Source organism: Alligator mississippiensis, chromosome 13, assembly GCF_030867095.1.
Source record: "Alligator mississippiensis isolate rAllMis1 chromosome 13, rAllMis1, whole genome shotgun sequence".
Lineage (NCBI taxonomy): Eukaryota > Metazoa > Chordata > Crocodylia > Alligatoridae > Alligator > Alligator mississippiensis.
The window spans coordinates 24915640-24930429 of NC_081836.1; the positions used below are offsets into that span (position 1 = coordinate 24915640).

The 14790-nt window shown below is 49.2% G+C and overlaps 1 protein-coding gene across 2 annotated transcripts in view; it reads right to left on the bottom strand.

The window, feature by feature from the left end:
* The window catches only part of TFAP4 (transcription factor AP-4), a 37689-nt gene that overhangs the window by 16319 nt on the left and 6580 nt on the right, over nucleotides 1–14790 (bottom strand). For both annotated transcript variants that reach the window (XM_014597479.3, XM_014597478.3), the window contains exons 2-4: nucleotides 6527–6692; nucleotides 1574–1672; nucleotides 479–649 (exon numbers count right to left, since the gene is read on the bottom strand). In XM_014597479.3, coding sequence (XP_014452965.2) covers nucleotides 479–649; nucleotides 1574–1672; nucleotides 6527–6692 — 436 coding nt within the window. The remainder of the gene's footprint in view (nucleotides 1–478; nucleotides 650–1573; nucleotides 1673–6526; nucleotides 6693–14790) is intronic.

Consider the following 14790-nt stretch of genomic DNA (forward strand, 5'->3'; position numbering starts at 1 on the left):
GTCCTCAGAGACCCAAACAGCCTCAGAGCTGCAGGGCTTTCATGGAGACCAAGAAAGAGCAATCCTAGCAAATGCCTGGCACCTCTCAGCAGTTAACTCTGGGCCTGTGTCCATCTGCCATCATCCACTAGGGGGTGCCATAGGACTGAAGATTCCTCACACCCTACTCCTGGGAGCCAATGGGTGTTCAGCATTTAGAGCTGCCTCCCCTGGATGCTGGCTCTGCTAGTGAGGAGGTGGAGCATGCTGGGACCCTCACCTTCCTCTACACTACCTGCAGTCTCCCAGGCTCAGGCTGCAGCTGCCCAGATGCCAGGGGCTGACAGAGGCACCACCCCCCTCCCACACTGGAAACCTGCTGCATCAAGAAGGCAGCACACTTCTCCTTTGTCCACCTGCTCGTATCAAGGCTAAGGATGCAGTGGGCCCAAATGGAAGACCTATGACTCCCTCAGCGCATCCCCCAACCTAGCCTCACCTGCTCTTCCAACATCATGCGGACTGAGCGCTCCTTGTCTAGCTGCTGCCGGAGCTCAATCATTTCTCGGCGCAGATCTTCTGCCTTCTCATCCTCCCAGATGTCTGGCGAGCCGATGCCCTCATCCTTGTCCTCTGCCCGCCGCCGCTTAGGGGAGGAGCCGCTGAACTCCTGCCAATCAGAGTTGGAGGCATCAAACTCCAGGCAGCGCAGTGATAGCAACATGTATTAGCAATCAAACCCTGCAGTGCTCTAGAGCTCTCCACTCCAGAGACCCCAGCACATGCTATGAGTAGCCCCACTAAAAAGGCAACCACCTCTGGAGTGGAGCCCAATGGCGCACAGCCACATAACACAAAGGGCATGGAACTGCGGGAAGGTCCAAGGGAACTTGGTGCCGCTGCAGCAGTGCTGGGAGAGGAGACCCAAAAAGACCCAGCTGATTGGCTTGAACCCCCACTTCCCATCTGAGCAGGTTTTGATAAGGCCCAGTCTCTTTTTCCAGGAGAAAGGTGCCAATCAATAAGGAAATTCACAAGCAAGCACTCTCTCCAAAAGGAATTCAGCCTTTGAGCACCCGGGTCATTGTGAATTTCACAGTCTTCAGTAATTTTGCTGCAGGACAGAAGCAACATAACTCAGACATCTGGGTTGCATCCATCAATATCACCCAGCAGGACACGAGGGGGCACCATGCTCCCAGAGGTGCCATGGAGTGTTCTACCAAGGCCTGGTGACAGCCAGATTTGTAAAAGAGGAGATAGGGACTGAGAAGCCAGGGAGGGAAGAAGCTTTTGCCCAGCTCTGTCCTGTCACAAGGATCTGGAGCAGGAAGCTCCAGGTCAGCATTTCCTTCCCTGATCTAGAAGAGACCCAGGAGAAGCAGAAGGCCTGCCTGGCCTAGCCCTGAGTACAGCACCACTAGGTGAACCGGAGAACTAACACCATTCCACTGGGCCAACAATGCTGCGGAGGTAGGGAAGGGCAGGCAACAGAAGCAGCCAGGGCAGAACCAAATACTTCTCATGATGACAGGGAGTTGGGTATGGGAGCAGGTCTGGGAATGGAATGACAAAGGAAGAGCAGCTGCATTACCTGAATGAACCTCTTGAGCTGTGTGTTCTGCTGCAGTAACCGAGTCTTCTCCTGCTCCAGTGAGAAAATGTATTCAGCTGTTTGCTGGAGAATCGCCGCCTGGGGAGAATCCCAGAAGAGAGGATAAGTCAACAGGAAAGGGCAGTTTGTTGAACTCCATCCCCCACAATCTGGACAGAATTGGCAGATTTCTCCTATGCCTCTTCTGGACAGAGCCCATTAGATGCCTGCCTCCTTGCACCAAAGCGCAGCTGGCAGTAAGGAAGGCAGCAGTCACCCTTCCCAAGGCCAAACCACACCAATGGCAGAGTTGAGACAACAGCACCAGAAACTCAGACCCTACAGCCAAAAGTGCTCCCCCTCCAGGCTCCAGCCAGAGACTCAGAAGGAGATTGCCCAACACAAGGAAATGCACCCTTGGCTTAGCTTGGTATACTGGTGAAGAGCAAGTGTCCTTCCCAGCTGGAGCCTCAGCTCATTCCAGATGTGCCTCAGGTCTGCTTCTCCCTCTCTGTGAATTGGGCTAGATACCAGACAGACACACTCTACGCAGCCCCCTCACGTCAGCCACTGGTAACACCCCCAGCATGCTCAACACACTCAACTTGCCGCAGGCAGGCAGGCCAGTCCCTGCCCAGGAAGGCAACCATTTATGGCAGAGGGTTACCTGGTGGGCTACCTGCAGTCCCAAGAGATGCTTGACCTCTGCCAGTTACAAGTAGACAAATTTCCAAGTACCATCTCCTATTGCATTTGACACCAACCAGCCCCCTCCACAGAACAGAATGAGCTAGAGACCCCACCCCCTCATCCATGGGCAGGACACTCTGCCAGTCAAGTTGAGGTACAAGGGGCAAGGCAATGCAGGAGACCCTTCACATGGTTCTCTGTTTTGTGGGTGAAGAGAACTGTAGCCAAAGGAAAGGCAAGTGTTCCACATGCACCTCCTCCCCAGCATGCTGCTCTGTCTAGGAGCTTCAGTCTGAATCTTCTCCCAGTGCCACTCAAACACAGAAACATAGAAAATTAGAGTTGGAAGACTCCTCAGAAGGTCATCGAGTTCAACCCCCTACTCAAAGCAGGACCATCACCAACTAGATCATCCCAGCCACAGCTTTCTCTAGCTGGATCTTGAAAACCTCCAAGAATGAAGATTCCACCACCTCTCTGGGTAACCTGTTCCAATGTTTTACTACCCTCCTCATGAGAAAATTCTTCCCTATGTCTAACTTAAACTTTCCTTGCTGCTACTTGAGACCACTGCTTCCAGTTCCAACATCTGCCACCACTGAGAACAGTCTAGCTCCATCCTCTTTCAAACTCCACTTCAGGTAGTTGAAGGTTGCTATTAAACCCCCTCTCAGTCTTCTCTTCTCTAGACTAAATAAGCCCAGTTCCCACAGTCTCTCCTCAGAAGTCATGTGCCCCAGCCCCTGAACCATTTTTGATGCCCTCCACTGGACTCTCTCCAATTTGTCCACATCCTTTCTGTAGTGGGGGCCCAAATCTGAACACAGTACTCCAAATGAGGCCTTGCTAGTGCTGAATAAAGGGGAATAATCACTTCCCTTGACCTACTGGCAACATACCTACCAATGCAGCCCAGTATGCCATTAGCCTTCTTGGCAACAAGGGCACACTGTTGGGTCATATGCAGCTTATTGTCCACTGTAACCCCCAGGTCCTTTTCTGCAGAGCTGCTGCCCAGCCAGTCAGCCCCCAGCCTGTACTGGTGTATGGGATTGTTCTGTCCTAAGTGCAGGACTTCGCACTTGTTCTCGTTGAACCTCATTTCTTTTGGCCCAATCCTTCAATTTGCCTAGGTCACTCTGAATCCTAGCCCTACCCTCCAGTGTATCTACTAGTCTCCCCAGCTTGGTGTCACCTGCAAACTTGCTGAGGGTGCACTCTATGCCATCTTCCAGGTCATTGATGAGGACATTGAACAAAACCAGCCCCAGGACTGACCCCTGAGGCATTCCACTTGATACTGGTTGCCAACTAGACATCGAGCCATTGCTTACTAGTCTCTGAGCCCAATGCTCCAGCCAGTTTTCTATACACCTTACAGCCCATTCATCCTGTCCATACTTCCTTAGCTTGCCCGCAATAATGTTGTGGGAGACTATACCAAAAGCCTTGCTAAAAATCCAGGTACACCATATCCACTAGTCTCCCTTCATCCAGAGCCAAGCATCTCATCATAGAAGGCAATCAGGTTGGTCAGGCATGACTTGCCCTTGGTGAATCCATGCTGATTGTTCGTAATCACCTTCTCTTCCTCCAAGTGCTTAGAAATGGATTCCTTGGGGATTTGCTCCATGATCTTTCCAGGGACTGAGGTGAGGCTGACTGGTCTGTAGTTCCCTAGATCCTTCTTTTTCCCCTTCTTAAATATGGTCACTGTGTTTGACCTTTTCCAACCATATGGGACCTCTCCTGATTGCCATGACTTTTCAAAGATGATGGCCAGTGGTTCTGCAATCACATCAGCCAACTCCCTCAGCACTCCTGGGTGTATCCCATCCAGCCCCATGGACTTGTATATGTCCAGCTTTTCTAAATGGCCCCTAACCTGTTCTTTTGCCACTGTTGGCCGCTCACCTCCTCCCCAAACTGTGCTGCCCAGTGCAGTAGTCTGGGCGCTGACCTTGCCTGTGAAGATCAAGGCAAAAAAGGCATTGAGCACTTCAGCTGTTTCTGCATCCTCTGTCACAAGGTTGCTTCCCCCATTTAGTAAGAGATCCAGCACTTTCCCTGATCCTCCTCTTGCTACCAACATACATGTAGAAATCTTTCTGGTTACCCTTCACATCCCTTACTAGCTGCAACTTCAATTGCACACGTGTCCCAGCAACACACTCCTGACTCTTTGGGGGTTCAGGCTATGAACTGCCACAGAAGCAATGCAAAGGGTTAACAAACCCTGTGGAACTTTAGTGCTGGCAGCTCCCACTGTTCAAACCCATGATTCACAAGTGTCAGGTGTAGAATCAAAGCCTTGAGTCCCTGTGGCTTCAAACAAGATCTTCTGAGTGGCACTCACAGCATCAGGAGAAGACAGCACTGCTAATTCTACCAGCAGGAACTATTGTGCGTTGAGCACGAGAAACAAGAAGTTTTTCAGTCAAAGGGAACAGGGCAAACCCAGCAGGCTGAAGGTCACAGGACCCACCTAACTCTCCTGGGCTCCTCAGTCTTATCCTGGCAGAGGCTGGGTAAAAGTCAGCATTAATCAGCTTCAGGGAAGCACTAATGCACTTTAACTGTGCACGCTGAAGCCAGTTTGCTTGTGGAAAGCTGCCAGAGCATCCCCTAGTAAAGGAGATCCCTGTGCTGTAAATCCCAGGTATTCTCCAGGACAGCAGGGGTTCTGCTCCATTGGCCTTGCAAGAGACAGGAAAGACTCTCAGCCCTTGGAAATGCAAGACACAGGGGGAAGAAATCCAGTGCATGCCTTCTCCAGCAGAGCTCAAAGCCTGCTGCATGTAAAAGTAGGTGCAAAGGTTCCCCACACTGCAATGCAAACTCCATATCCCAGAGCACACAGCATGAGAATGCAAGGTCCCTCTGGGGTCAAGTCCAGTTCTCTGCAAGAGAAGGCACCAGGTCAGACAATCTCTTCCACACCCGAGTTCCACCTGGGAAGCATTTAGGTTTCCTGCCTTTCTGCTCCCACCAGAAGAAAACTAAAGGACATTGCTCCTCGGACTGCTGGAACCTTCCTTTACTTGCGAGCCCACTTTCATTGGGGGCCAGTTACTCGTACATCAGGACTGCCCTACAGCTTAAATAGGACTTTTCTCTCCCCACTATTTACCCTCCATCTCCTTCTGGAGGCTCTTAGCTTAGCAAAGTGAAAGCTGAGGTTGTCTAGCATAGACTCTCCATTCCCCTGATCCTCACGGCAGCCCCTCTCTGCATCAGCCCACTGTGAATTCATCTTGCCTGCACGTGTGACCCCAAGCTGTACTCCAGCTGCTGCCTCACCAGTACCTTGTACAATGGCATTAAGACTTCTTTGTATCTACTGCAGACATCTTAAATTCCATCCTATGACATCTGTGACATTTGCGGACTCACAATGGTAGCTTGTGCTAATCCTGAATGACCAGCACACCCAGTTGTCTCCTCCATAAACTAGATGAGTCCCACAGCTGACAAAAAGTTATTTTCATTATCTTGTCACACCTTCACTCTTCTCCAGGATCTAGAAAACTTTTCCTCAGCTCTGCAAAGAACAGGGAGTCTGTGGAACTCGCCCCAGCAGAAGCAGGAGAGGTCCTGTAAAAAAGTGCATCCATCCCCAGCATTCTGTGGCTATTAAGGTTTCCATGTCCTGTGCATTTTAGCATACATGCAACACAGAAAGCTCCATGGGCACAGGTACATCAGTGATACCAGCTTCACTAAAAGCATTACTTTAAAAATTAAAATATTGGGAAGCATGACAATGGCCTGGGATGATCATCTACACCCAAAAAGGCCATCCCTTTGCTCAATAACAATGACATGAAAATGTGTATATTTGACAACCTTGACTCTGACCCACACCCACTTTATAACTCTTCGAATATAAACCACTGCTGTGTTTTTTTAACTAGATACAAGGATGATGCTATATCTACCTTCATTGTTATTTCAGTGCTCAGGTTATTTATCATCCTATTCTAATTATGGAGTTGGTATCAAGCTACAGACACACACATAGTTCAGGTATGGGTATTTTTATTTTATTCAGGTTGTTTTCCCTAATGTATTAGGGAAAGCAACCTGAACTGTAAGCTGAAGTCTTCTGAATAAGCCCACTGTATTCAGTATTTTACCCAGATCCACCGGGCTGAGAAGTTCTTTCCCAAGTGACAGAATGACCACATCCTTTGGAACAGAGATGTCACCAGGAGTATAGCTAATGATGCTGACAGACCAGGCCGTCTGCAGATCCCACCTCACCTTACTAAGCTTCTCCCCATCTGTGTGCGGAATGAGGGTTTTCAGAGACTGGAAGCCGGCATTGATGCTCTGCATCCGCCTTCGCTCGTTGCTGTTCGCTATCTCCCTGCGTATCCGCCGCTCCTGGTCCCGCTGGGTCTCTGGAGTCAATGGGATGTTAGCCAGGCTGCAAAAGAAATCCACAGCAGGTTAGAAAAGAGCAATAACCAATGCCCAAGACCTTACCCTCCCACTCCTTCCTACAGAGGGCACCACTTTAACATACTGATATGATACTGGGGAGGGGATTCTTTCCAGCCACCACCTACTTTACAAGGACTGGATTAGGAGCCAAAGTTCAGGGAGCTGTACTTTCTGACAAGGACCAATGACTGTTCCTGCATTTCCCTTCTACACTGCAGATCAAAAGCCCTTATGTCAGATACTGATCATATCCTAAAAGTACACCTGCAGTCAGGAGGGTGAAGGAGTCATTTCCATGCAGGTTTCTGGCAATTAAGAGGAGCTGGGTGAATACAACTAGAACTCACTTCCTATTCCCTGCCCAAGGTATTTCAGTTCAGGAAGTGAATGTATGTAATCACAAGTTCAAACTGCTGAGTTTCACCAACAATAAGAAAACTAGCTACTTTCAGCAACAGTGATGTGGACTGGAAGCCAAAAGAAACTGAAATAAGCCTTCATCCCAGCATGCTCTGGAACCCCAATCACTTAAAGGGGAGAGAAGCTAAGCTTGGAGGGACTTCACTGAAATCTAGGATGCTGAAGAAGGTGGTAATTCAGTAGGTGGCCCTTTTGCCCGAGGAAGCACAAACAAAAAACCCCAATGCCCCAGGAAAGGGAAAACAACCCTGGGCATTTTCAGAAGAGACGTAAAATTAAGAGCTTTTCTACCAGAGAGCCCAGGTATGCCTTGTAAGCAGAGAGGACAGCTCCAGTCCCTTGACAGATTTCTGGCTTGGGAATTGTGTTAAGACTCCCAGCCAAATTTAAGTGACTACAGTAACCTTGACTTCCTGTGGACTCTCCCACATGCACTACTGACTAGTCACGGAGCAGTCGGATCAACCCCTCTGGAAACAGATGGAAAGAGACAGGATGTGTTCTCCTCTCTGCTACAGTGGAGAGAGCAGCACTTACCATGTGCTTGGCTGGTACACCACTGCTTCTATCCCCCAGGTAGATAGAAACAGTAGCAAGGAGAGGGGTTGGGCAGCAAGGAGGCTGGATTGAGGATTAAGCAAATTGTTTGGGCAGCAGTGAGTGGCTTAGGCTCCTTACATTCCCTCCCAAGTTCTCCACTGCAGAAGAAAGATTCAGCAGGCATCTAAGCTAAGGTCCCTGCAGGGCTGGCCTGTGTGTGTGGCCCTGGTAAGATCAGATGAGAGGCTCCCTCCCCCTCCTGCTGATGGCTTCCAGATGACAGCTCCCAGAGACAGCCCCCACCCCACCCAAAGCCACAGCTCCTGCCTGCTTCCTGCTGCCTCCTCTGTGCCTTCTGTTCCCAAATGATCTGGCAGATTTTGCCAGGAAAACACTTCCCAAACCAAATGCCACCATGCAGCTACATGGAGGTAGGAAGGAATATTAGGATCAATAATTGCAGGGGAAGAGGAAGAGAGTCTGGGACTGACCACGACCACCAAGTGTGTTTTAAAGAGCATCAAACCCTCTATATTCTCAAGGTAGCTCAAACATTTTTACACACGTTCTATTTTCCTAGTCGGGACAGGTCTAGCAGAGGAGGCGCTCACAGCTCCAGCATGGAGAAGAGAGCTGGGTCACTGAATCCTAATGCAGAATGTATTTCATTATAGCCATGGAACAAAGAGGAAGTTAAACCACACAAGTAGGTAAAGCCGTATGTATATAAATGCCCCCAGATCTGCGTAGGCCCCCAGCTACTGCCACACCAGCAGCCCCACCTTTATAAAGGATCCTACAACAAAACCAGTACACGTGATTCTTCTCAATAGCAGCAACACAGGGGCTGAAAATCATGTTGCTCCAAGGGCCAGGCCTTAGAATAGTAAGAACTACTTTAAGAGAGACTGGCAGCAATTTTAAAGGTCCGATATGTAACAAGAATGCTAGAAATTAAAGATTTAGGTTCCTAAGCCTTAATAACAGGTTGGTTTCAAGCCCTGAATTCTCAAGCGATAGCATACCTTTTAAAACAAACCCACAGACCACATCTTTCTGATTATCATCTTGCCTTTCTTTTGTTTTCTCAGCATGATTTGAGAAGTCACTATGTTAGGGATGAGAACTAGAAAAAAATCAGCTTTCTAAGGGGCATGAAGCCAACCATAGTCCAATGGTGTCCAAACTTCTGGCCTTGCAGGTTGGACAAGTGGCATGGGACCAGTCCACAGGCTAGATGCCAAACACAGCCGGTCTACAGGTGCACTCGGGCATGCTGGCCCAGTACCACATGCCAGATCTGGCTGCGCATGCCTACTCAACACCTTGCATGGCCCATCTCAGGCACTGAATCCAGCCACGTGCCTTCTTGACCTTGCACACCAGCCCAAGCCTGTACGCCAACCCAGCTGTGTTCCAGAGTGACCCTATATGCTGACCTCATTGCAAGTTAGCACAATCTAGCGCACAGGGCTGCATCATCCAGCCCATGGGGCTCCCCATGGTTCCAGAAATATTGAGAGCAGGGGAAGAGCAATTAACATTGCCACTCCCCCCCTACCAACCACCCCCACCACACCCATGGGCCAGATGATGCGGCTCCACAGGCCAGAGGTTAAGAATCACTGATATAGTCCACATCCATTACTAGGGGAATGATATAACTGAAACTTCATGAGAATTCAAGCTTAAAAATAAATAAATAAATAAAATCAGGCTAGAAATCAAGTGCAGTTAAATCAGCACTTTCACCCACCTGCTGTCCACTGTCCCCCATGTTAGAAGCCAGGGAAGTTTCAGTCTCAGATTCTTCACTAACTTAGACAGCCACTTTCTTCTACATTAACTACCCTGAAGGGTTTTGCCATCACTAGACCTGGCCAGCTGTACAACAAGCATTGTAATCAGCTGGTAAAAGCAGCCAGAGAAGAAAAATGCTGCAGATGTTTAGAGATTTTGAGATGGAGCAAGCTGTAGAAAAGCAAAGCACTGGAAGCCAGGGTCTGTTCCTTAGTGTGAAGAAAGATCATGAAGGAAGTTTGATTGTGAAATGACAAACAGATTTATAGTCTATTTGCCCACTCACATTTGTGCTACACTCACTGAGATGCCAGAGATCTGAGCAGGTGATCCCAGTTGCCAGGTGTGGCACCACTCCTGGGCACACCGGGCCAGCAAGTTCCCCCTCCTTACAAGGTTCAAAGTCTGAAGATCTTTATTTGTGGGGAGGGGGGGAATTTTCCCAGTAATGTCAAGCCAGGGAGGAAGACACTGGTTGATTTTAGAGCAGCACTTCACTTGTTCACCATTATCACAGGCTAGGTAACATGACAGATGGAAGCAGAGCTCCTGGCCAACAGCTGTTTTCTTTGATAACAGATGCACTGAGAAGCAGAAAACTTTCAGAGGCAGAGCCTGAGTGCTCACCCAGCCTGCAACCAGGAGCGAGTCTAACACACAGGGTTCACACAGAGAGTACAGACCTTCAAGTGATGTTTTATCCTGTGGAGGAGCCGACGGGCATGTTCTCCACATGTCCTCTGGTGTTCTCTACTGACTCCAGGGACTGTTTTATTTTTCTGCTTGTCCCAAAGAGGCAGTCAGCACTTGTCCTAGAGCAAACACAACCTTACACCATTTTGGCTTGTGCAATGGACTTTTTTTTCTTTCTTTTTTTTTTTTTTTAAGAAAGTTGTCTTCACTGCTAAACATGCGAAGCTTCATACCTTAGAGTACATGACATGTCAGCTCTCCCACAGTGAAAAGGATCCTTTCATTCTACTAAGAGGCCAGCTCATCATGGATGACTCTCAATCCTCACCTGAGCTTGCCCTTAGCAAGTTCATCTTATAGGAGAATGAAAGCACTCCATCTTCTCTATGCACCTGTTCTGGGAGAGCTGGTCTGCTGGTTACCAAAGATCAGTTTTATTATTTTAAGCAGTGAAGACAATTGCTGAATCCACCAAGTCTCACCTTCATCTTTTCTTGTGCAAACCTTGCAAAAATAACTGGAGATTTTTGTTTCACTCATAGTGGGTTGCCGGGCAGTTCCTCCAGTCAAGAGGGCAATGGGCTAGAAGGAAGCAACCCAGGTTGACTGTCAGAACCCAAGCTGAATTTGCAAGCCTGGTTGGTAGGACAAATTGCATGCAGTTAAACAAGCTTGTTTCAAAAGCTGCCGAGATGTATCAAACAGAGCCCGACAATGTTATCGGTCACAGTAATTTTTCAGTGGACACATAATGGAACATACCTGACAACAAACCAAGTGCACGTGGGATCACAGGAGAAAGCATGAGCGAGAAACAGAAGACAGAGGCTCACTCTTTGCCTAGCCTGAAGGGAACAGTACCTCTCAAGGTGAGCACCATCTTGCCAACTGATGGGCACCAGAAGCAGGCAAGCTGGCTGCACGACATGTAGTACAACTTCAGTGCTGTTGTGAAGAAAGCGATAGTAAGAGCTGCGTAGAGCTAGTGACATTTATCTAGGAGCTCTGGCCATCTATTCCCACACGATGAGTCTGAACAATCTTGCTTTCTTTCAATAAACTAAAACAGCGGTCCTCAACCTTTTTTTGACCCAAGACACCCCTTCGAAAATGCCAGCTCTTAGCTTCACTCCTCTTTCGAGTGCTGAAAAACTACTGAGCAACTGTTCTGTTGCAAAGAACTCAAAGACCACAGCAGGTCAGAAAGGTTTTGACTCTGTGGATTCCTACATGAAATCTTTGGATTTATCTTGCGAATCATGTGTAGGTATTTGCACACCTAACAGATCTAATATTGTGCAACACCCTGACAAGGATCTCACAGTGGCCTGATTGAGAATCATTGGATTAAGGAGTCAAAGATGCCCTGAATGCACTCACTCAGGAACACCTTCTCAGTACAGACACAGACTGGGGATAACAGAAACCTGGTGGGATTCTTCCCACGACTGGGCAGTACATATTGAAGGTTATAAACTGTACAGAAAGGACAGAGTGGGGAAGAAAGGGGGAGGGGTTGCGCTCTATGTCAATGAGCGATATACATCGACACTTATCAAAACGGAATCGAAGGAGGAAAAAGTAGAAGGATTGTGGGTTAGGTTACATGGGGGTCAAGGAGAAAGGGATTTGGTGGTAGGGGTCTGCTACAGACCCCTACACCAAGGGAAAGAGCTAGATTTGGGGCTCCTGAGGCAGCTCTCGGAGACCATAAAAACTAGGAAGGCGGTAGTCATGGGGGACCTAAACTACCCAGACATCTGCTGGGAGACACAGACAGCAAAGTCCCACCGTTCATGCAGTTTCCTATCCTGTGCACAGGACCTCCATCTGACACAGGAGGTACACGGTCCCACTAGGGGGAATGCCATACTGGACCTGGTACTGGCAACAGGGGATGATATGGTAGGGGACCTACAGATCGGTGGTCACCTGGGGGACAGTGATCACCAAATAACAGAATTCGTCATAAGACGTCGAGTGGGCAAGGTAACTAGTAGGGTGAAAGTCCTAGACTTTAGGAAAGCTGATTTCAATGAACTCAGGCAATTAGTCAAGGACGCACTGCAGAGTAGGAGTTTTGAAGATATGGGAGCCCAGGAAGGGTGGCTGTGCATTAAGGAAATGATCCTTCGGGCACAGAGGGAGACGATCCCGATGCGAGGAAAAGGAGGGAAAAGGGCCAGAAAGCTTTCCTGGCTGACCAGAGAAATCCAGAGCAGCCTACGGGCTAAAAGGGGAGCATATAAGAAGTGGAAACAGGGAGAGATCACCAAAGACAAATATACCTCCTCTGCTCGTGCTTGTAGGGAGGCAGTTAGACGGGCCAAAGCTACCATGGAGCTAAGGATGGCATCCCAAGTTAAGGATAACAAGAAATTGTTTTTTAGATATATAGGGAGTAAAAGGAAGGCCCAGGGAGGAACAGGACCCCTACTAAATGGGCAGAAGCAATTGGTGACAGACAGGGGGGACAACGCTGAACTCCTAAATGAGTTCTTTGCCTCAGTGTTCCTAAGCGAGGGGCGCGACAAGTCTCTCACTGGGTTTGTAGAGAGGCAGCAGCAAGGCGCCAGATTACCATGCGTAGACCCTGAGATGATGCAGAGTCACTTGGAGGAACTGGATGCCTTTAAGTCGGCAGGCCTGGATGAGCTCCATCCAAGGGTGCTGAAGGCACTGGCCGACATCATTGTGCAACCACTGGCGGGAATATTTGAACGCTCGTGGCACACGGGCCAAGTCCCGGAGGACTGGAAAAGGGCCAGTGTGGTCCCCATTTTCAAGAAGGGGAGGAAGGAGGACCCGGGCAACTATAGGCCAGTCAGTCTCACCTCCATCCTTGGCAAAGTCTTTGAAAAAATTATCAAGGCTCACATTTGCGAGAGCCCGGCAGGAAAAATTATGCTGAGGGGAAACCAGCACGGGTTCGTAGCAGGTAGATCATGCCTGACTAATCTAGTCTCTTTTTATGACCAGGTTACGAAACGCCTGGACACAGGAGGAGGGGTGGATGTCATATACTTAGACTTCAGGAAGGCCTTCGATACGGTATCCCACCCCATACTGGTGAACAAGTTAAGAGGCTGTGACTTGGATGGCTACACAGTCCGGTGGGTGGCGAATTGGCTGGAGGGTCGCACCCAGAGTCGTAGTGGATGGGTTGGTATCGACCTGGAAGGGTGTGGGCAGTGGGGTCCCGCAGGGCTCGGTCCTTGGACCAATACTCTTCAATGTCTTCATCAGCAACTTGGACGAGGGAGTGAAGTGTACTCTGTCCAAGTTTGCGGATGACACAAAAACGTGGGGAGAAGTGGACACGCCGGAGGGCAGGGAACAACTACAAGCAGATCTGGACAGGTTGGACATATGGGCACAAAACAACAGAAAGCAATTCAACAAGGAGAAATGCAAAGTGCTGCACCTAGGGAGGAAAAATATCCAGCACACCTACTGCTTAGGAAATGACCTGCTGGGTGGCACGGAAGTGGAAAGGGATCTTGGAGTCCTAGGGGACTCCAAGATGAACATGAGTCGTCAGTGTGACGAAGCCATCAGAAAAGCTAATGGAACTTTATCGTGCATCAGCAGATGCATGAGGAATAGATCCAAGGAGGTGATACTTCCCCTCTATCGGGCGCTGGTCAGACCGCAGTTGGAGTACTGCGTGCAGTTTTGGGCGCCGCACTTCAAGAGGGATGCAGATAACCTGGAGAGGGTCCAGAGAAGGGCCACTCGTATGGTTAGGGGCTTGCAGGCCGAGCCCTATGAGGAGAGACTGGGGCACCTGGACCTCTTCAGCCTCCGCAAGAGAAGGTTGAGAGGCGACCTTGTGGCTGCCTGTAAGTTCATCATGGGGGCACAGAAGGGTATTGGAGAGGCTTTACTCACCAAAGGCACCCCCAGGGGTTACAAGAAATAATGGCCACAAGCTAGCAGAGAGCAGATTTAGATTGGACATTAGGAAGAACTTCTTCACAGTTCGAGTGGCCAAGGTCTGGAACGGGCTCCCAAGGGAGGTGGTGCTCTCTCCTACCCTGGGGGTCTTCAAGAGGAGGTTAGATAAGCATCTAGCTGGGGTCATCTAGACCCAGCACTCTTTCCTGCCTATGCAGGGGGTCAGACTCAATGATCTATTGAGGTCCCTTCCGACCCTAACATCTATGAATCTGTGGGCAAAATTTGTTCCTTAGAGTGGTTATTTACAGCATGGTAGAACTCTTCCCCTTAACTATGCCCTTTGTGGCTTTTATTTTGGGAGGGGAAAGGGGGTGTTGAAGAGAGAGGGGCTGTCCTGGCATCAGTCATTCTTTGCCAGTTGCTAAAGTAGAGTCATTCTGATGCAACTGAGTCCTTCTTAGATTGCAGGAGCATCCCACAGATCATTGAAACCAGATTTCTGAAGTGCCAGGTTACCTGGCACAAGAGATCCCTGGACACACAGCAGGCCTAGCAGCTAGCAGCAGAGTGAAGGCCAAGCTCTCCAGGCAGCTCCACAATGAACAAGGCTTGTCAGACAACTGCACTGCAGCCCTACAACCAGCAGAGCCAGCAAGCAACAGGGAAGATACAAAGGAACAAGAACTCCCTCACTTTGTGCTCAGAGTTCAAACAAAGCCTCCTTGCAC